General features: G+C 59.4%; 1 protein-coding gene across 2 annotated transcripts in view; it reads right to left on the minus strand.

The window, feature by feature from the left end:
• Positions 1–246: 246 nt before the first annotated feature.
• Positions 247–18,216, minus strand: part of SULT4A1 (sulfotransferase family 4A member 1) — a 32,569-nt gene continuing 14,599 nt past the window's right edge. The window contains exons 2-8 of one of the 2 annotated variants that reach the window (XR_014145954.1): positions 15,516–15,646; positions 15,172–15,252; positions 14,492–14,618; positions 10,313–10,407; positions 4,460–4,598; positions 3,171–3,303; positions 247–1,846 (exon numbers count right to left, since the gene is read on the minus strand). Coding sequence is in view for 1 of the 2 variants with exons in the window: in XM_006746713.3 (XP_006746776.1) it covers positions 1,734–1,846; positions 4,460–4,598; positions 10,313–10,407; positions 14,492–14,618; positions 15,172–15,252; positions 15,516–15,646 (686 nt within the window). In the remaining variant the exon portion in view is untranslated. The remainder of the gene's footprint in view (positions 1,847–3,170; positions 3,304–4,459; positions 4,599–10,312; positions 10,408–14,491; positions 14,619–15,171; positions 15,253–15,515; positions 15,647–18,216) is intronic. The other variant, XM_006746713.3, reaches the window with a different exon arrangement.

Genomic DNA, 18,216 nt, shown 5'->3' on the forward strand with positions numbered 1-18,216 from the left:
CCCATGCACCCCGATCTCCTTTTCCCCCAACCCTCCCTTCAGCTTCTAAGAAATAGCAACGACGAATGGACAAATAAAGGAGCGGGATTCACCGCTTGGAATGTTTAGATCCGAGTGAAACAGCCAAACCAACATGGGGCTGTGCCCCCGCCCCCCGCAGTCAGCCCCAGGGACCGGGTGTCAACGGGGCCCACGGTCGCGTTGCCCTGAAATGCTGCCCCTCTCCACCCATCAGCACACGCGCAACACGAGGCACGGGACGTGTCTTTATTAAAGATGCAAGCAAGCACAGACGTATCATGTGTGGTGCTCAGGAAGATCCATACAGTACTAAAAATAGAAAAATAGAAAAGAAATTTCACAGAAAGCGGCCTCCCTCAGATACACAGGAAAGGGGCTGCCAAACCTACCACGCGATGCCTCATACCACCTGCCCCGTTCAAGCTGCTCCTTTACAAACAAGACCCCGGCGCGTGCCTGCACCTTTTCCAAGCCCGCCACACGGCACAGAGACCCTTACCCAGCAGCGACCCTCCAGCCACTGCCTTGCCTTGGGCGTCTCCCGGCCACCTACGTATCCAGACGACCCCAGGCCCACCAGAGCGGCAACACGCACACAAACTGGCCGCTGGCCCGGCTGCTACCTGGCCGTGCCTCGACGCTTCTCCAGCCAAATGTGGGCAGACGGTGAAGCAAGGGGTGGGGCGATTAAGACACCACCTCTGCTCCCTCAGGTAAGCTGAGGCACGAAGGCAAGATGGCCAAGCAGTCTGAGTGAACGAGGGCGTTAAACCTGCAAAATGGTTCTCCCGTGGCCGAGAGCCTCAGGTACAGACGGCACAAACTGAATGATGATAGAAGTTTTAGGAATTTACAGTCAAGCACCTCCTGGCCCGCATAAATAGGTTTCTGCCTCAGGGAACAAGAGTTAGTGGAATGAGAACTCAGATTCCGCCCACACTCAGGCTCTGAAGTCACTGCATTAGAGCCCATCTGCCGGCCTCCCTGGGCAGGTTCCCTCAAGGAATGTTCCACTGGTTCCTCTGGATTGGGCCTTTGAGGCGGCCCACTAGGAGTCTCCAGCAGAGGGGCATCCTTTCTGCAAATGCCTAGTGGACAGTCTCTGCTTCGTCTAGGAAGGTTACAAAGAACTGAACTCACCAAAAGGAATAAGTCCCCCCCCCCACACACACACACCCAACTCATCCTGTATCTTCACCTTCATCCCGAGCCAGGTGAGAACAGAACGTCTGTGCCTTAACTGAACAAAACTACAAAAATAAAGAGTCAGCCCTGAGATCTTTCTACCATTCGGGTGTGGCTCGCTCCTGAGTCCCCTTGGAAATGAACTTGTATTTGGTTTACTGACATTTATTTAGATTTCCAGTGAAAAGCTCTATAAAATACAATAAATAATGTGGGGTTGTAAAAGGTAGACATTCTAGCTGCATATGTTACAGACTTTATAGTTATGATACAGGCCATCGAAACTGCGATCTTTATAACGTTTGTAATCAGACATGTAGAGACTTCAAATCCCAAAGGCAAGACAGCTGCTCTGGGTCGGAAGCAAGGCCCCCCTCTTCCTCCAGCGTCTCCGCTGCTTCCCTCCCTCCCCCGGGCCTCACACTGCTCCCGGAGTTCGTCCAGCAAGGAACAAATGAGTGCATACAGGACTTTTAGCTAGTAGAGTGTCTGGGTACTGTGAGCATGCAAGTTTGCTGTTGCTGTTATTATAAATAAAAGTCAAACGTGAGGTCACACTTTCCCATCTTCTGTTTATACACCAAATCAAACTTCTCGTTCATGGAGACGGTGAAGATGTCCTTCCACAGCCCAACTCTTCCTGAAACACAAACAAGAGCAGAATGTGCTGAATTCACTTGCTGTCAGGCCAGATACCGAACCAAAGGAAGCCTTGCAAAAGGTTCTGGAAGGTTCCAGATCTATTCCTGCACCCCTCCAAACTTGGCCTATGGGGGCAGGGCAGGCCATCTGAACTACAGACGAGCTGAACCCGTTTCCCTGAGTCTGGTCGTTTGGGTGTCCCTTCCCTGCTGCGTGAGCCTGGCATGCACGAGTATGCAGAGCTGAGGCTTGAGAGGAGGGCCTCGGCCCCTGTTCACTGGTGCATCCCCGGGAGCTAGGCACACACCCCGGAGGACAGATGGTGTCTGTGCAATGGATCTACCGCTTGGGGCATCATGTGCACTTGGGTACTCCGTGGTATCACTACTCACTCACGACTCAACAGCTCCACCAAGGTGGCATCTGCTTCTGGAGAATGTGAAAAAGAAAAAAAAAAACCATCCCAAAAGGCAGAACCTTTTATGGTGAGTAGGAAGCCTCCCGACGGAGTCAAGGGTGAAGATTTTGAGAAGCCTGGCCATGCAACCTTGGGGAGGACTTTAAAGGGAAGAGAAGAGTGGCAATGCCAACGAGCTTTTGCAACTAAATGCCAGACGTGCGCTGGGCTGACTCAACCCCCTCAGAAGTAAGTCGGGGCGATGCCCAGCTGCTCTGCGCAGCCCCAGCTCGGGGAGGCTCAGCCAAAACATGAGACCTTTCTGGGCAGATGTGCAGGAGCATGGAGCCTGCAGACTAACGAGCAGGCACGGCCTAGCCGCTCATTTATGAAGGCTTGGGGGGAAAGAGAGAGCTCAAAATGCCCAAGGCCACCAAACCCACTTTACTTACTGACTACAGAACCTTCAGACGGTCTGGTCAGATGGGAGCAGTGCCCGGACAGACGGCAGGAGTGGGGGTTCTGAGCCCCCAGCTCCAGGAGCTGCTAGGACTATCACCATGCTTTTAAGGAAGAGCCCCGGGGGACTGAAATGCTCCTTTCGAATTCCTTCCCGAGTCAGCATCTCTGAGGTCAGAGCTCCGACTGTCTAGCCAATATCCTTTGTTAGCTCCACTATTAACAGAAGTCCCTGTCTGGGCTACCACATCTAACGTGACAAGGATTTTCTCTCTGCTAATGAAAAATTGTATGTCAGTGTCAGAGAGGGGAAAGAAAAAACCCAGAGAAATTGTTCTTGCTGCCCTCTGATGATACCTCAGGGACAAAATTAGAAGCTTCTAGACCAACTACACTATAAATATATTTTTCCATGATTATTTTTCTCAGCTGAGGCAGCTGAGAGCTCATCAAAGGAGTCACCCACCTGGTTTAGGGTTTGGAATCAAGACAGTGCAATTTATGCTGTGATATGAATCAAATTTAAGCAATGCGGCTGGCTACTCAAGCCCTGCGTTCTCACCAACGCAAGGAGGTCTTCTGAGCAAAGAGGCAATGTGCTAAAAGAAAACAAAATCAAAGAACTGAAATAAAGCAAAACCAAGGTAAACAATGATAAACCAAACACATCAGAAGGAGCATATGGGTACGCAGTATGTTCTCGACACTTCTTTACCACGCAAATGAACCAAAAGGGGTATTTTGGAGAAGGTCACATTCAAGGATAACAAAACACAGCAAAAGCAAAACTAAAAAAGAGCAAATAAATTTTAAATAATAAATATTTGTGAAGACACAGCCAGGAAATCACTTGCAAGGTCCTGTGGTTTCAGCCGATTGCTCTGCCTTCACAGGAGGGTGTCCCCCCCTGACCTGCAGGACCGCCCCGGTAGCCAGAGAGGGAGAGCACGGAGCTGGAGAAGCTCAAAGGCCCGCCCTGAGGCCCTGCCCAGGACCCTGCCCCAGGGCCCGGCTCTGTCGCGCCTGCCCAGCTGGGGCTGCACATGTGGGAGGCGCAGCGAGCCGCTCAAATGTTCTGTCACCTGAGGACGCTCCGAGTTCACGCAGCTGGGAACCAACGGCAGGTGCACAACACCAAGTGTCACGGGCAATTCGTACTTGCCAAGACGGTGGCTCATGCGGCCATGGCCGCCACCAGGGCTCAGGGCGTTCTAACGCCCGAGTTCTCCAAAATCAAGCAGTTTCAAATATCGTGAGAGCCTTGAAGGACAGACAGCAATGCGGGCAAATCTGCAGAGGGCTCCTGCCTGCACTATGTCCTCCGCCTCACACCACTCCGTGCCCAGGACACAGCTTAGGCCCAGGGAGCGCCGGCCTGCACGGAACTGGCACCCAGTGCAGAGGGAGGGGGCGCCGCCCCGCGGGGGTGGGGGACTCTCCGCCGCCGGCTGAGGGCTGCGTGCCCCGGGCTCCGCCATCTCACGGCCCCGAGCCCATGCCAGGGTCTGTGCTGTGGGGCTGTCTGGGAAGGCGCCTGCTTGAAACGTCCTGCCCACAGAGCCCACGGCATCCTGACAGTCACCCGGTGACCTCCCAGGCCACTCGCACAGTCGCCCCCTTGCCCCCCGCTCGTCTCCACCGACAGCACCTGGCTTTCGGAGGACCTTCCTGCTCTCACGGAGCAGAGGACTCTGGAGCCAAGAGGCCCAGGGCAGGGACCACGGACCCCGGCGGTGGGGGGGGGGGGGCGCGTACCCCGGCCCACGGGCAGGGCCTCAGCGTTGCAGCACTGGTCCACCAGCTGGTGGCAGTGCTCGCTCAGGGCCTCCAGCTGCGCCTTGTCACAGGACACTCCCAGGAATCTGGCCAGCTGCTCCACCATGGCCACCAGGTCCTGGAACACAAGAGCAGACAGCAGGGAGCCCGTGAGAGGCGGCGCCTTGGCCGACCCAAGACCCTTGGCGGGGCACTTGCCAGGTGCTCTGCACACACTTCCTTACTCAGTCCTCGAGACAGGCCTGATATTGGCCTCGTCCGGACATAAATCCAGGTTAAGCAGTTGCCCAAGGGCACTCGGTTCTCGAGTGGCAGAGCTGGAAGTCAAGCCCCCGTCCTCCGGGGGATCTGGAGCAGGCCTGAGGGCTTGGGATCACTGTGGCCATTTTTAAAACAGCAGCAAGACAGCAAAACTCACTTCCGAACCGAGCCAGGAGCCAGACCAGCTCACTCTTCTCCCCCTTCCTTCCGTGCAATCAGCCGGAACCAGCTGGCCCTTGGGAGAACAAGGAGGCCCCTGGAGGCCCAGACAGGCCCCAGGGCCAGCCCACCTCACCCGGCAGGAGGAGCTCGTTAGGTGTGAGGGTTTGGTTACGCTCGACTCAATGGACAGAAAGCCACCTCTGGGCCCCGACACTCCACCCTCCGGATGGTGGGAGCATTAGTGACCCAGCCTGCGTCTCGGGAGGGGCACACACCTGCTCACCACACAGCCCCTCCCCCGCACCGCCCCGCTCCCGGGAAATCACCCAAGGCGCCTCATATTCTCAATCCGTGCACTGCCAACCATTGTGCCCAGAACCCTGACCTGTCACCAGGCAGTCTCCAAACTCTGGCAATGTCCAGGTCCTGCGTCAGGAAAACGCTGGAGGCTGTCGCCTCCTTGATGGTTTATAAAGTAATTGGCATATTAAAGCCTCTGAGAAGTCCTACGATAAAGAAATCCATTTCATTTGTTTACACAGTATTTCGCAAACCTTACAAAAACAAAAGGTTCTGTGAAAGCTGGGTTGAGCGTCAGCTCCTCTCTGGATTCCCACGGTGATCACCACTGGGCTCTGCGCCCCACTTTCACAGCTGTCCCCCGCTTAGGGGCTCCCACCAGAGAGGGGCGCAGGTGCTCAGCTCCAAGCCCCGTGTGCAGGGCTTGGCCAGGATCGGGAGCACAGGAAATGTTCGAATAAAAAGGGATAGAAACAGCTCCTCTCCCTGCTTTGCAACCCAGTATCTCTAACTAAAAGAAAAAAAGCAGCAACAAAGATTAATGACAGTGGCCCTCGGAGGGGACACCAAAGGAGAGGGACCCAGACTGCTGGAGCGGCCACCAGAACCCTAATGGGGACACCACACGACTGGCGTGACATCCAGCCCAGGGAGGAAGGCACATTCACCAGCGCGCACCCAGCTGCCTGCCACCAGCCTGCTTCCCGGTTCTGAAACTGAGCTGTGCGGGCAGGCAGCGTCCCAGCCGCAGACTGGCTCTGGACAGCTTTTGGGACCTCCCGAGTGTCCCTGCTCCAGTCCCAGCACTGCCATCTGGTCACAGTCAAGACTCCTCACCTGTGGCTGGCGAGAACACCTCACAGGGGACTGCAGGACTGTGGGGTGACACACCGGGGAGGCCGGCGCGGCGTCCCGCTCATGCGCACAGCCCACAGCAAAGGGGGAGATGTAGGAACCCCCGGAGGAACGCACGAGGCAGCAAGTGCGCAGGTGCTGTTATGATCCAGCCCCAAGATGAGAACATGCCAGGCCTGACCACACTCCTGGAGACCAATGACGTTCACCTGGGCTATTTTTTTGGAGTAAAGTGTGAATGTGAATTCCTAAAAATGTGACGTAGTCACTTAATCCCTATTAAAGGAGTCCGGACCCTTAACTGAGGTTTGTGAAAAAAGAGTAAACAAGTAGAAATTAGGACCCTGACCGCAGTAAAGGCCATTTGGTCCCTCTGGCCCGGGAACATGAGTCCGGGCGGAGGCAGGCCCAGGTGGGGCTGGCGGTCTGGACTTCGATCGAAAGCAGCCCATCCATAACCTCTTCGCTGAGGGGCCCAGTGAGGCAGAGAAGGAACACTCACCTTGAAGGGCCTGGAACGAATCCAGAGCAGCCAGGCGTCAGTCTGTGTTTTAGCTACGAAGTGTATATAAAGCGTGCATCCTACTCCCTCGTGGTTTAGTAACTGAAGTAATGGTTTAAGTTCCTCGTTGCTGAGTCCCTGGCACGTGGCCCCAGCGGGTGTGCGTGCAGCTGACCGCGCTGGGGCTCGTCCTTTCACACCAGGCCTGGGGCGTGGGCAAGCGCTAGCGTGGCCCAGGCGGGCATAAAATCACCAGCGTCCCACACACCCGCCCCGGGGAGGCGCCCGGGGGAAAAAAAGCTCATGTCCACCAAGACGCAGGAACATTCACATAACCACCCCAAACAGAAACGACCAGAACGGCCAGCGACACCGGACGGACAGACACGTGGCGGCGTATTCCTGCTGCAGTGGAATACCACAAGGACGTGAGAACCAGCCCGCCACACAAAGCACAGATGAACCGCAGGACGCTACACGGATCACAAGCAGCCAGACGCCAGTGCGCACACCCCGGGCGTCCACTCCTGGGAGGTTCAAAAACAAGCGGAACTAATCTGAACCAACAGAGGTCAGAAGAGTGGTCGCCTCTGGGAAGCGGAAGTGTTAACCGGAAAAAGCCAGAATGTTCTGGATCTCGATCTGGATGATGATCACACAGACGTGTACTTGTAAAAAGTCTATCAGGTTGTGGACGTGTGATTCGTGTATTTGACCTCAAGTACCTGCTACACCTCCCTGACAAGTGAGAATAACAATGACAGACACCTGCTGAGGGCCCACTAACCGCCAGGCCTGCCCGCAGCGGGCCCTGTTCGAAGATGATGCCTCCCGAACCTCCGTGACGGAGGAGCAGTCTCATCTCCTGGCTCACAGGCCCAGACAGGTCCCAACATGAGCGGTCCACTTCCAACACCCGGGTCAGCCGCACGGAGAGGAGGCACTTGGCTCCCCGGACGTGCCCCTCTGGCGCTGCAGCCATCTGAAGGCTGCCAGGGCCTAGGGGCCCCACAATGATCTTGCTCACATGTCCGGCAGCCAGGCAGGGCTGGCGGCTGGGCCACCCATTCTCCCCATGGCGTCCCCAGTGGGACACCTGGGCATCCACGTGCACTGTGCAAGGGCCAACCCCAGCCCCTGAGCCCTGCCCCGGCTCCTGCTTGCAGTGTACCTATCCGGGTCTCCAAATTCACATGGCCCAGCCCGGGTCAGTGTGGGAGGCTGCAAGAGGGCACAGACACCAGAGGCAGGACTCACAGGGGGCCCCCAAACCACTTGTGCCCCTCTTTGAGCTTGTCATGTGGCCTCCTGCTCATGGCATTCCTGCTCGCTGTCCTACAGTCCCCTCATACTCAATGAGGCCAAAAGCGAGCTCTCCATCTTCATGCAGAACCCACCCTTCCTTCCATGTTTCCTATCGGATCTCCGTGTGACCAAGCCCTGCCAAGCTTGCTCAGTGTCACCGAGTCCCGTCCCCAATGCCTGTCTCCACCCCCACCCCCGGGAACCACCTGGACTCTCTCGGACACAACAGGCAGATGAACGCCTTCGCCTGGGCCATGGCCTTGGTCAGAGTGCCAGGCTGGTCTGCCTGGTGCCGTCCTGCCCCACCCACTCGCCACCACCACATTGCAGGGAGCAGTTAGGGCAGGGGCCTGGGCAGGGAGCCGGGGCAGCCCACCCGTGACAAGCCCCTCAACTCCGCGGGCCTCTGGCTTCTTAACAAGGAGGAAGGGTCTCCACCGTGAAGGCCATCCGTTCGACCCACAGATACTTCCCGAGAACCTGTTATGGGTCGGGCACTGACTTAGAAGCAAAAACAGGCACCCCAACTCCCAGCCCCAAGGGAGCTTATTCTGGCAGGGGTGACAGTGAGCAAAATACAGACACAAACAACAAGATATGGGGCGGAATGTTAGATGCTGTGGAGAAAATGAAGCGGAGAGAGACGTGCGGGGATTGGACAGGCCGATTTCAAATGGGGACCCAGGGAAGTGTCACTGACAGGAATCAAGGCCTGGAAGAAGTGAGGGAGGGACCCATGTGGACACCGGAGGGGAAGAACATTCCAGGCGGGGCCACAGCACCCCAGGCTGAAGGAACAGTAAGCAGGCCAGTGTGGAGCTGGACGTCCGGGCACCGGGCCGCCGTGTGGGCCCTGACCTGCACCCGGAGCAACGTGCGGCTGGAGGGGCACAGTCTGACCGGCGTGCACGCCATCGAACGGCCGCTGCACAGCACGCAGGCCTGAGGGGATGCAAGGAGGCCCCCCAAGAGGCCACGCAAGCGATGACCCGGGCCGGAAGCAAGGGTGACCTGGACCCCGGAGACTGGGGGACAAATGGTCAGATAAGGAGCATATTTTGAAGACAGAGAACACAAGACTGGGAAGATGGACACAGGGTGTGAGAGGAAGTCAGAGGTCGAGGAGGATTCATGACTTTCGCCCGAGAGACACAGATGAAGCTGCGGAGGATTTGAGGGGAAACCTCTAGTTTGTTTTAGACACGCCGGGTCCACGGCCTCCACCAGACGCTCAGGGAGAAAGGTGCAGGGGGCGGCGGCCAGTGGAGAGCGAGTCTGGGGAGGGTCCACGTCTGGCCTGGGGTCATCAGGGAAGGGAGCAAGGCTGGGACGAGAGGAAAGCCGAGGTGGGCTGAGCACCGAGAAGAGAGCAGCCAAGGACACAGGACCAGCTGGTATCCCGAGTGGGGGGAGACGATCACCTGTCGCCTGCTGCCAGGAGGCCAGGTGGGATGACGTGAACACCGACCGCCGGGTCAAGCAACACGGAGGCCATGGGTGGCCCTGACAGAGCACTTGGGGGCGCGGGGGCGAGCCCGGCCTGAGCGGGCTCAGGAGGGGGGACAATTGTGAGGGGACCCGCAGCAAAGTGGAGCTGAGGAGCCACAGAGGGAAGGGACTTAGGGAAGGCTTGCCTTTTGTCTGCTGTAAGAAAGGGGAACCATCAGAATGTCCCTCCAGAGACGATACAGCCCCAGCAGAGAGGGTCAAGGTGCTCTAGAATTAAGTGAGCCAACACATGCACGAAGAACTTCGGATAGGACTCAGCACGTGGCAAGACCCTTAAAAGCGCTAACGGCAGTGACTGGTGTGCGGCGCGTGGGCCCCCCTTCTAGAAGGTGAGCTCTCGGGGCACAGGCGAGCTCCTGCCTTCAACTGCTCCAACAGCATGGCCGAGCCTGGAACGTTCCAGCAGCGACCACCTCATGCCACCACCCCCACGCCCCATGCCAGGCACTCAGCAACACTCTTCACATGAACCGGTTCGTCAGCACTCTGAGTGCTGCTGTGAGGCAAACAGGCCGCGAGACGAGAAATTCGGGCCCTGCCATCTTAGCCCTTTGCTCTGAGCTGGTCCCCTGCGGACAGGGTGCTAGGGGGCGGCAGGGAGAGTCTGGCCGTTGCTCTGCTCCCATGGCTAGGCAGAAAAATAACCCACAGGGCTTTCTAAAGCACTGCCCACGGCCCAACCCAGAAAGCACCCTTGGGGCCGGGGCCTAGAGGCTGGGGCAGGCTGGGGCAGGGCCAGACCCCACCAGGCAGGAGGGCCTCCCAAAGCACCGGCCCGGGAGGATTCTGGGCACACCTGGAACTTCTGAGTCCTTCCGCCCGGAAGCCGGGGGTCTCGGAGAGATCTGCCATGCACTCCAGTCACGCCCACGCTCCTGCATCAGGGGCTGCGAGGCTGGGGGTGCTTACCCCCACAGCTGCCCCCCTGCAGCACTCACCCGGTGCATGTCTTCATACTTGAGGAAAAGCACATTCGAGTCCATGCGGTGCTCCCAGAACTCCTGTACGTGCTCGAACCAGGAGCCGTAGCCTACTGTGGAGACAAGGGGACAGGTGAGTCACAGCCTTGGGGGAACAGGCATGCACAAGTGGGGTGGCCTGGCTCCGTGCCTTCTGGAAGGCTCCCCTCTCACTGCCCAGGAGCCGTGGTTCAGGAAGGGAAGGACAAGCTCTCGGCTCCGGGGGAGGTCCCACAGATGAGCCCCCTCTGAAGTTCCACATCCCCTGGCTGTGTGTGCAAGTCTCTCTCGCCAATAGTTCTCAGCCCCCTTCCCTACGTACCTCCTGGACACCTTGAAGACCTGACCATTGGGCAAAGGCCTCTGCTCACCTGGGGGATGGACGCTCCCTGGCTCCCATGAGTTTCTGCCTAACACACGGTCGCTGAGAAGAGCGCAAGCCCGGGGAACTGAGAAATGGGGCGGTCGATGCTGCTGGCGGGGGTAGGATGACATGCGGGAGGCGCTACGACCCGAGCACAAGGCCCTGCCAGGCAGGAGAGCCACGGGCAGAAGCAGGAAGGGCGGAAGCAGGATGGAGCAGAGGTGGAGAGAGGCAGTGTGCTCTGTCCCAACACACGAGCCTCACAGCCCACGCCACGGCCCCTGCACCTCCTACGCTCCTCGAGGCTTTGGTTGGGATAAGGGTCACGTGGGCGGGTGGGGGATGTGCCAGTCAGTGTAGCCAGGCTGCTTCGAAACGTTCTTTACAAAAACTACAGATTTTCACCCCACCCCCAGCCCCTCACGCTGAGATGAGTCTCCCAAGGAGGCTTCCGCATTAAACAGAGCAAGGCCTCAGCCAAGGAACGCCTGCCCTGCCCGGCTGGGTACTAGGCGCCGGCCAGGAGTGGTGGCCACACAGCCTGCACCCTTGTTCACCTGGGCGCCCATCTGTCTCACAAACACTCAGCCTGTGGGTCCCACTTCGTGGCCTCGGGCTCAAGGAGTTCCCCGGTTGGCAGGAATCACCAAGGAGACTGGCGGCGAGGATACGGACTGATCAATGGGAGGGAGGCATGGTGGACACAGGGGGTCCCGTCCCACGTGGGGACAAGCCCTGAAGGGTACACAGCGGTTGCAAGCCATCAAGGTGGCTCAGAGCACAGTGACAAGGCCAGAGGGGAGAGAGGGAGCACGGCGGAATGGTAGAGGACACGGCCTCCAGGGGAGGCAGCCTCTCCAGTCCTGCACCGGCTGGGCGACCCGGGCAGGTCCTCCAGGGGAGTGACGACAGAACCTACGCCTCCCAGAGTGGCCGAGGGGTGGCAGGGGACTGGTACTGCCCCTGCCAGAGCCACACCTTGAGCAGAGAAGGTAGCCTCCGCCCCCAAGTTGCTGAGAACCTCGTAGACTTAAATGCCTGACAGAGGCTGGGAAGCCCCAGCTCCCGCCGCGGCCACCCCGGGCAGTCTGCAGTCTCGCCAGCAGGTGGCAGCACAGCAGCAGCCTGGCCCCACGGCCCAAAGAGCGGTTCTGAGGGACGGGGAGTCGACCAGGGGTCGCTGAGGGCTGGCCTCAAGGACCAGAGCACAGCAGAAAGGCCCCCCGCTTCAGGCCAACCAGACCCCGGCCCGCGAGGAACGAAGCAGGGGGTCTGGCGGGGCGGGGGGAAAGAGGCAGAAATGACAGAACGGAAAGAACACAAATTCAGCCAAGAGGCCTTGTTTGGGACCCACTGCGGGGTAAATCCTGGCTGGCGAGGGCCTCAGTCTCCTCACTGTAGAGGTCTAGCGGCTGGGCCTGGGGTCCCCCTGGCACCCCTTCCACGGCCAGTCCGGCCCATCACGGTCACTCCATACACCCGAGATGGGCCTTAAAACAGCCAGGCCAGCCTTCCCACTTGAGAGAAGACGAGGCAGAGTCCAGAGAAGGGAATGAGGACTGACTCACCAACAGGCGCATAATCACGGGGGCCCCGAGAGGAGAACCCACCTCCCAAGTCAGTGCCCAAGCCGCCACGCAGACCAGGTGACCTGAGCCCTGGGACAGAGCATGAGTCCAACAGCCAGGAACACAGAGGCTAAGAAAATCCTTGTCATCCCAAGGGGCTGTGTGAGAAAACTTGCAGAACAGGCAAGCAATGCTCCCAGGGGAGGACGTGGGGGCTGAGCAGGAGGGTGACGTGGGGACAGTGAGGGCTGAGGAGAGTGGTCACTGCACACGAGCACACAGGTGGTGGGGACAGTGAGGCATGGGGACAGTGGTCACTCACGCAGGATCAATGATCACAAGGACAGCACAGGCCTGTGTCTCCGAGCCCTGGTTAGCTGGTGCAGAGAGGGGTATAGACCTTGCTGGTGGGGACACTGCTCTTCCCACTCAGGATGGGTCACCCTGGGAAGGAAGCTCCACCAGGGCACCCCCGGCCTCTGCCCACCGGGGTCCCTCTGCCCCTGGAGGTTGGTGTGCTTATCCAAGCAGATTATCTGGGAGAAGAGCAGCTCACTCTGCCCCCTCTCTGGGAGCGACCCTGCCTGCAGGGTGAGTCTTCCACACTGCTGTCACCTGGGCATGCAGCCCCAGGCACCCCCGCCCCAAGTGCACAGGTCACAACACCCAAGTGCAGGCTTGGGTCAGCGCGTCCTCCGAGCTCACTCTATCAGTCAACGGTGCCGGCCACTGCTCGTTCTACAGCTCAGATGAGGAGAGGACACGAGCCTCCGAGGGCCCAAGCTGTGGCACACTGGCTGCGAACGCTGGGAGAATAGAGAGAACACGGGGGAGCTAAGCACACATGTCGAGAGGCTTTGGTGGGATCACAGCAAGTGCGTGTGGCCTTGAACTTCAAGGGCTGGGCTGTGACCTTTAAAACACGGAGAGACCTGTATCAGGATAACTTAATTCCTCTAGCCCGAGCAGGAGGCTAATTTAAGACCGACACCAGGTGGCACTTTGAACTTGGTGGACACCTGCTCTTTACGGGGCACCGTCCCCACGCTGGTAGCTGCTTCTCTGGAGGCAGGAGAACATGTTGGGACTTAATAATATGGTTTTGAAAACCGCATCAATGGCTTACTCCAAATGCCTGGCAGACCAGAAAGGGCCTGAGCCGGGTGGCAGTCCCCTGGGGGGACAGGGAGGCTGGACAGAGGGTCTTCGAAGGCTCCAGGGCTTTGAGGGCAGGGGCCTCCTCCCCCGGACCCTCCCCCAGCACCGCTGAAGCCAATTCAGAGGGGCTCGGGCACTGAGGGCCTCGGGGGCTCCAGTGCAGCACCCAGGAGGGCCCGGCCTTCCGTGAGGCTTGGGAGGCAGCTCCAGTCCCGCCGGGCAGCGTTCATCTGGGGCACTATATTCCCGGCTCTCCCCTGGTCTTGCCACACGATCTCACTGCAGAACCTCCGACTAGGTCATCCAAGTGGACGGTGGGGCTGAACGCTAAGACTTGAGTTGGGAAATAAACTGTCCAGGCCCGGATTTAATCCAAGTACTGATGTGGCCCGTCTCAAGCCTTGCGGTGCAAACTGTCACTGAACTCCCGCCGGCAGTCCCGGAAGGGTGCCAGAGAAGCCATGGACGGTGACCGGGGAGCCACCTTGGGCAGGTCCCTGTGCGGGGGGGGTGACCCAGTCTGCTCCTGCCCTGGGGAGGGGAGACTGGGGAGGGCCCCCCTTTGCCTTCTCCCCTGGGAACGAGCTCCTGCAGAGCCCTGCCTCGCCCCTCACCCGTCACACAGCCCGGGGCTGGGGGCCACGTCTCCGGCCCGATCCTCAAGCGCAGCTCAAGGCCACGGGGCTCTCACAGGCCACAGCCCCCACTCGGGCCTCTGTCACCAACAGCAGAACTCTCCCGGCCTCCCTTTTTACTGTTCAGAATCCAGGCAGGAAGAGGAATGCTTTGAACAGGGGACCTCCTCAGAACCCCAACGATGTGGGTGAGAGACAAGGGCTTCTGAGTTGGACGCGGCTCTGCCACGCCCCTGCCACGCCCCTGCCACGCCGCCTGCCAAGCTTCCAGTCGCCCCTGAGCCCCATTTCTCCGCCTGTCAGCAGGACAGCAGGCCCCACCCACGTGCTCATCGCAGGAACTGGGGGCAACGTGGGCGAAGCACAAGCCCACGCAGGGGTTCGGTGAATGAGCCGGCCCTGTCCTAATGCCCACGCAGGCTGAGACACTTACGCTTGTCGTTCATGAACCTCCGGCAGAACTCCTGGAAAGTGCCTCGGTAGCTCATGGTCCGCAGGGAGCGGTGGAACTGATAGTAGGACACCACCAGGTCCTTGGGGTTCCGCGCCATGTATATGACCTGCGGCGGGAGGGAGGGGAGGCTCGGTCACCGCCCCTCTGACCCACTGTAAACTGCCACCCCATCTCCAGCCCCGAGGTCGGCCCCAGATGTGCGCGGCCTCTGCGCCAGCTGAGGTGCATTCTCCTCCGCGTAAGAGCATCTGGTGGGATGACACCTGAGCGTTCGATTTTGTTTCTGTCCTGCGCCATGACTTTAGAATGAGTGGAAGACAGAAACAGGACGGGCTTGACACTGGTCATGAGAATCAGAGGCCTCATCAACTAAACACACTGAGAAAATGAGAAAGATCAGAGACCGTGAAAGCAGCGGTGGGTCCTCGGCCTGACACAGGAGCAGAAACCGGACCCAGGCCGGTCAAGCCCAAGTTCGACTGTAAGGAAAAACCCAAATTAGACACGTGGACAAAATGCTAGGGATGCAAGCTCAGAGATGGCCTCTACCGTGTTTCCGCACACCCGGGCCTCTAGAACTCCGGACCGTGGCCCTGAGCGCTGCTGGACCAGCTCTGCTTGTTGGAATCTCTGCTGGGGGTTGGGGGGAGGGCGGTTACCTTAGAATCACCATTGTGGAGATCGGAGGGCAGGAAGCGGTAGGGGAGGTGGCTTTTGATGAGGCGGGGAGACGTCAGCTCCTGCGGAGGGTCAGAGGGAGAGGCGTTCAGAGGACACACGGCTGCTCATTTGCCTTGGGGCCTGATGGTCAGGACCTGCACTCTGCCAAGAAATTTCTCACCCAAGATCCGGCCACCCCCCATGCCAGACAAGACTGTCTAGGGGGACTGGGAGCTCTCTGCTCTCCCTCCACCCGTGGGCTCCCCGAGCCCCTCAGGAGCAATTGTCACTCTGGGTCCCCAGGGAATCCTAGGGGCTAGGTACCGCTGGCCCAGAGAAGCACCTTGATGATGTCCAGGCCCGGCTGCGGGTACTCCAAGACTGGGAGCTGCTCGTCAATGTTCATCAGGCCGATCTCATCAGGGTCGGCCCCCTGGCTCACCAAGTAGACCACCTCCTGCAGCAGGCTTGTGCCTGGAGGGAGAGAAGTCCCGGCGGGTGGCTCTCAGAAGAAGCCTAAGGGCCAGCCCCATTCTCCAGGTAGCACCTGCTGCCTAAGATCAGGCCTGAAGACCCACAGGCCCATCCCACACCTGGCCAGCCACCAAGTGCAGAGCCCTGGTGAGCAGGACACCCCAGGGACAGGCAGGACACCCAGCCAAGAGTGTAACCCCTGGGGGAAAGGTGGCTCCTGGTGCCTCTTCTGGCCCGTGTGTGCGGGCCCCACTCTGCACAGGCTTTCAGCTCCAGGTCACCACCAATGAGCCCAGGGCTCCCATCACCACCCCACCTGACCTCTCGGAAGAAACAGACACGGCAGGCTGGTGCCTCCTCCTCAAGACTTTGGTCCTTCTACTCCGGGGGTATTGGTCTATCACTCGTTCTCATCCTCCCACCCTAAAAACACTGACTGCCCCAAACACTGCCTCAGACCCCGGCTTCCTGGCTGCTTGCACTCCCTAGAGGGCTCATGCCATCCCCCCACCAAAGCCAGCTCCACACTCCCCCCGCACCTGTCTGTGCACCCAGGAACGCACACTGCCCAACGCCTCACAGGGACCAGGCCTGCCCCCACAACCAACGGCCAGCCTACCCATGCCCGTTCGGGCCTACACTCAGCAACCTCTGGATCTGCCGTCAAGGTGAGCCAAGAGCTGGCCCTTCCATCCCGGGCGGCACTGCGAGAGCCCCCAAAGCTCTCTGCTCAGCTCACCCAACCCGTCAGTCTGACCGGCCATTCCAACCCAGACGTTAGATGGCATTGCTCGTCCACAGAGACCCTCCAGCGGCCTCACCTCTCCTCAGGGTAAGGTCTTCCCCACGGCCTGCAGGCCTGTCCCTCTGTGCCCCCCCGCCCCCAGCACCTCTGACAGCCTCTCTCTCCATCTACTGAGCTCCTACTGGTCTCCCTGCAGGTCGGAGCGTGCCAGACTCATCCCCACCGTCTGCATCTGCCAGCACCTGCCTGGAGCCCCTTCCTCCCTCTGGCAGGCCCTTCAGGTGTCAGGACTCCCTGGCGGGCCACATCTGACACTCGCACACTCCTCGCTCCCCCACACTGCACCAACAGGCCGGGAACAGCCTGCACGTTCCTTTAGGGGCTCCCACCCTCCCACTGTAAAGACATGGGCCCGGTTCTTTGCTGTAATGGGAGAGCCAGCACGTAGCCGTGCTCAATTCCTACTTTCTGAATGGACAAGCAAACCTTGGGTGCTGAGTAATCAGAAGAGAATACCTTGTTCGAGGAAAACTTCCTGGAGGACGCAGCTTTGAAGCAAAGCACTGAAGAAAATAGTGTGGTGGCTTTTTTAATTCAAACAGAAATAACTTTATCTAGTAGCCACACGATCCTCCCACCAGCCCGAAAGGTGGGGACCATTACCCCCATTTACAGATGAGGAGCCTGAGGCCAAACTGTGCCCCAGGTCACACGGCCAGCGTGTGGCTTCCACCCCACTCCTCCTGGTGAGGTCCATTCACCCAACGGCCCAGGGCACCTGCACGGGGGAGTCCATGCCCTCCGAAGTCAGACTGCGGGCAGAGTCCCCAAAACAGGCCTCTCCCGGTGACATCTACAGGACCTATGTTTAGTGCTCCCTGCCCCCAGCCCTGCAGCTCCCCCAGGCAGTGACCTGGACAGACGCTCTGCCCATTAGCATCATCTTACATCGACAGTGGCGTATCAATTCCACAAGCCCCCTCCTTGCCTCATTAAGTATCTCTGCTGGGAGACCAGCCTCCTTAGAGCCCAAGGAAGCTCTCCACCTGCCTCCCTACCAGCCTGTCCCCATGTCCACTTCCTGCCCAAGCAACTCGGCCCGGCCTTGCCCAGCCTTTGGCATAAGCTCCAGGAAGGCCCGCGATGCACCCCACGGCACCGGGGCAGCCAACGGGGCACGGGGGACGAGGGCAGCGAGCGGCCCCCGGCCTCTCCGGGGCGAGAAGCCGGCTGGCGAGATGGGACAGAATGATCACAGGAAAAGCCCAGCTAGAGAGGATGATGACAACACTGACCGGTCACCGTCACCAAAGACCAAACACAGGCTGTGCTGTCCACAAGGGTCTGCCCCAGGTGCCGGCTGCGCCCCAGCCTGTCCCCACTGGCCTCTCCTCTGCACGTCCACTGCCACCGCCCTGGCGGTGCTCCAGATGTCAGCATGAGCCCAGCTGGCCCCTCCACGGCTGCGGTGACCCCTCCACCCGCCGTGTCCCGGCGGCTCTGGGCCCCTCTGGCACTCTGGGCTGTGGCCGGGTCTTCCATCGCCCCCAGAACTCAGCACTCCCGTGGCCCAAGCCTTCAACGGGCCGCCCTCCTGCCTGACCAACCTGATCTTTGAGCCGCCACTCCTAGAAGCTTTCCCAGACACCCCGTCCCATCTGTAGCCCTCCTGCAGCGCTCAGCACCCCGGGCCTCTGGGCCTACTGCTTTGGCGCACTGGGCGTGAGTGGGGGGCTTGAGATGACGGAGGTCGCGTCCTAGTTACGTATCAGTTCTTATGGCTGCCTTGGCTTCTGTCCACAGCTCTGGAGGTCAGAGGCCCACA

The sequence above is a fragment of the Leptonychotes weddellii genome, chromosome 5 (assembly GCF_054177405.1).
Source record: "Leptonychotes weddellii isolate Sample4059 chromosome 5, ASM5417740v2, whole genome shotgun sequence".
Lineage (NCBI taxonomy): Eukaryota > Metazoa > Chordata > Mammalia > Carnivora > Phocidae > Leptonychotes > Leptonychotes weddellii.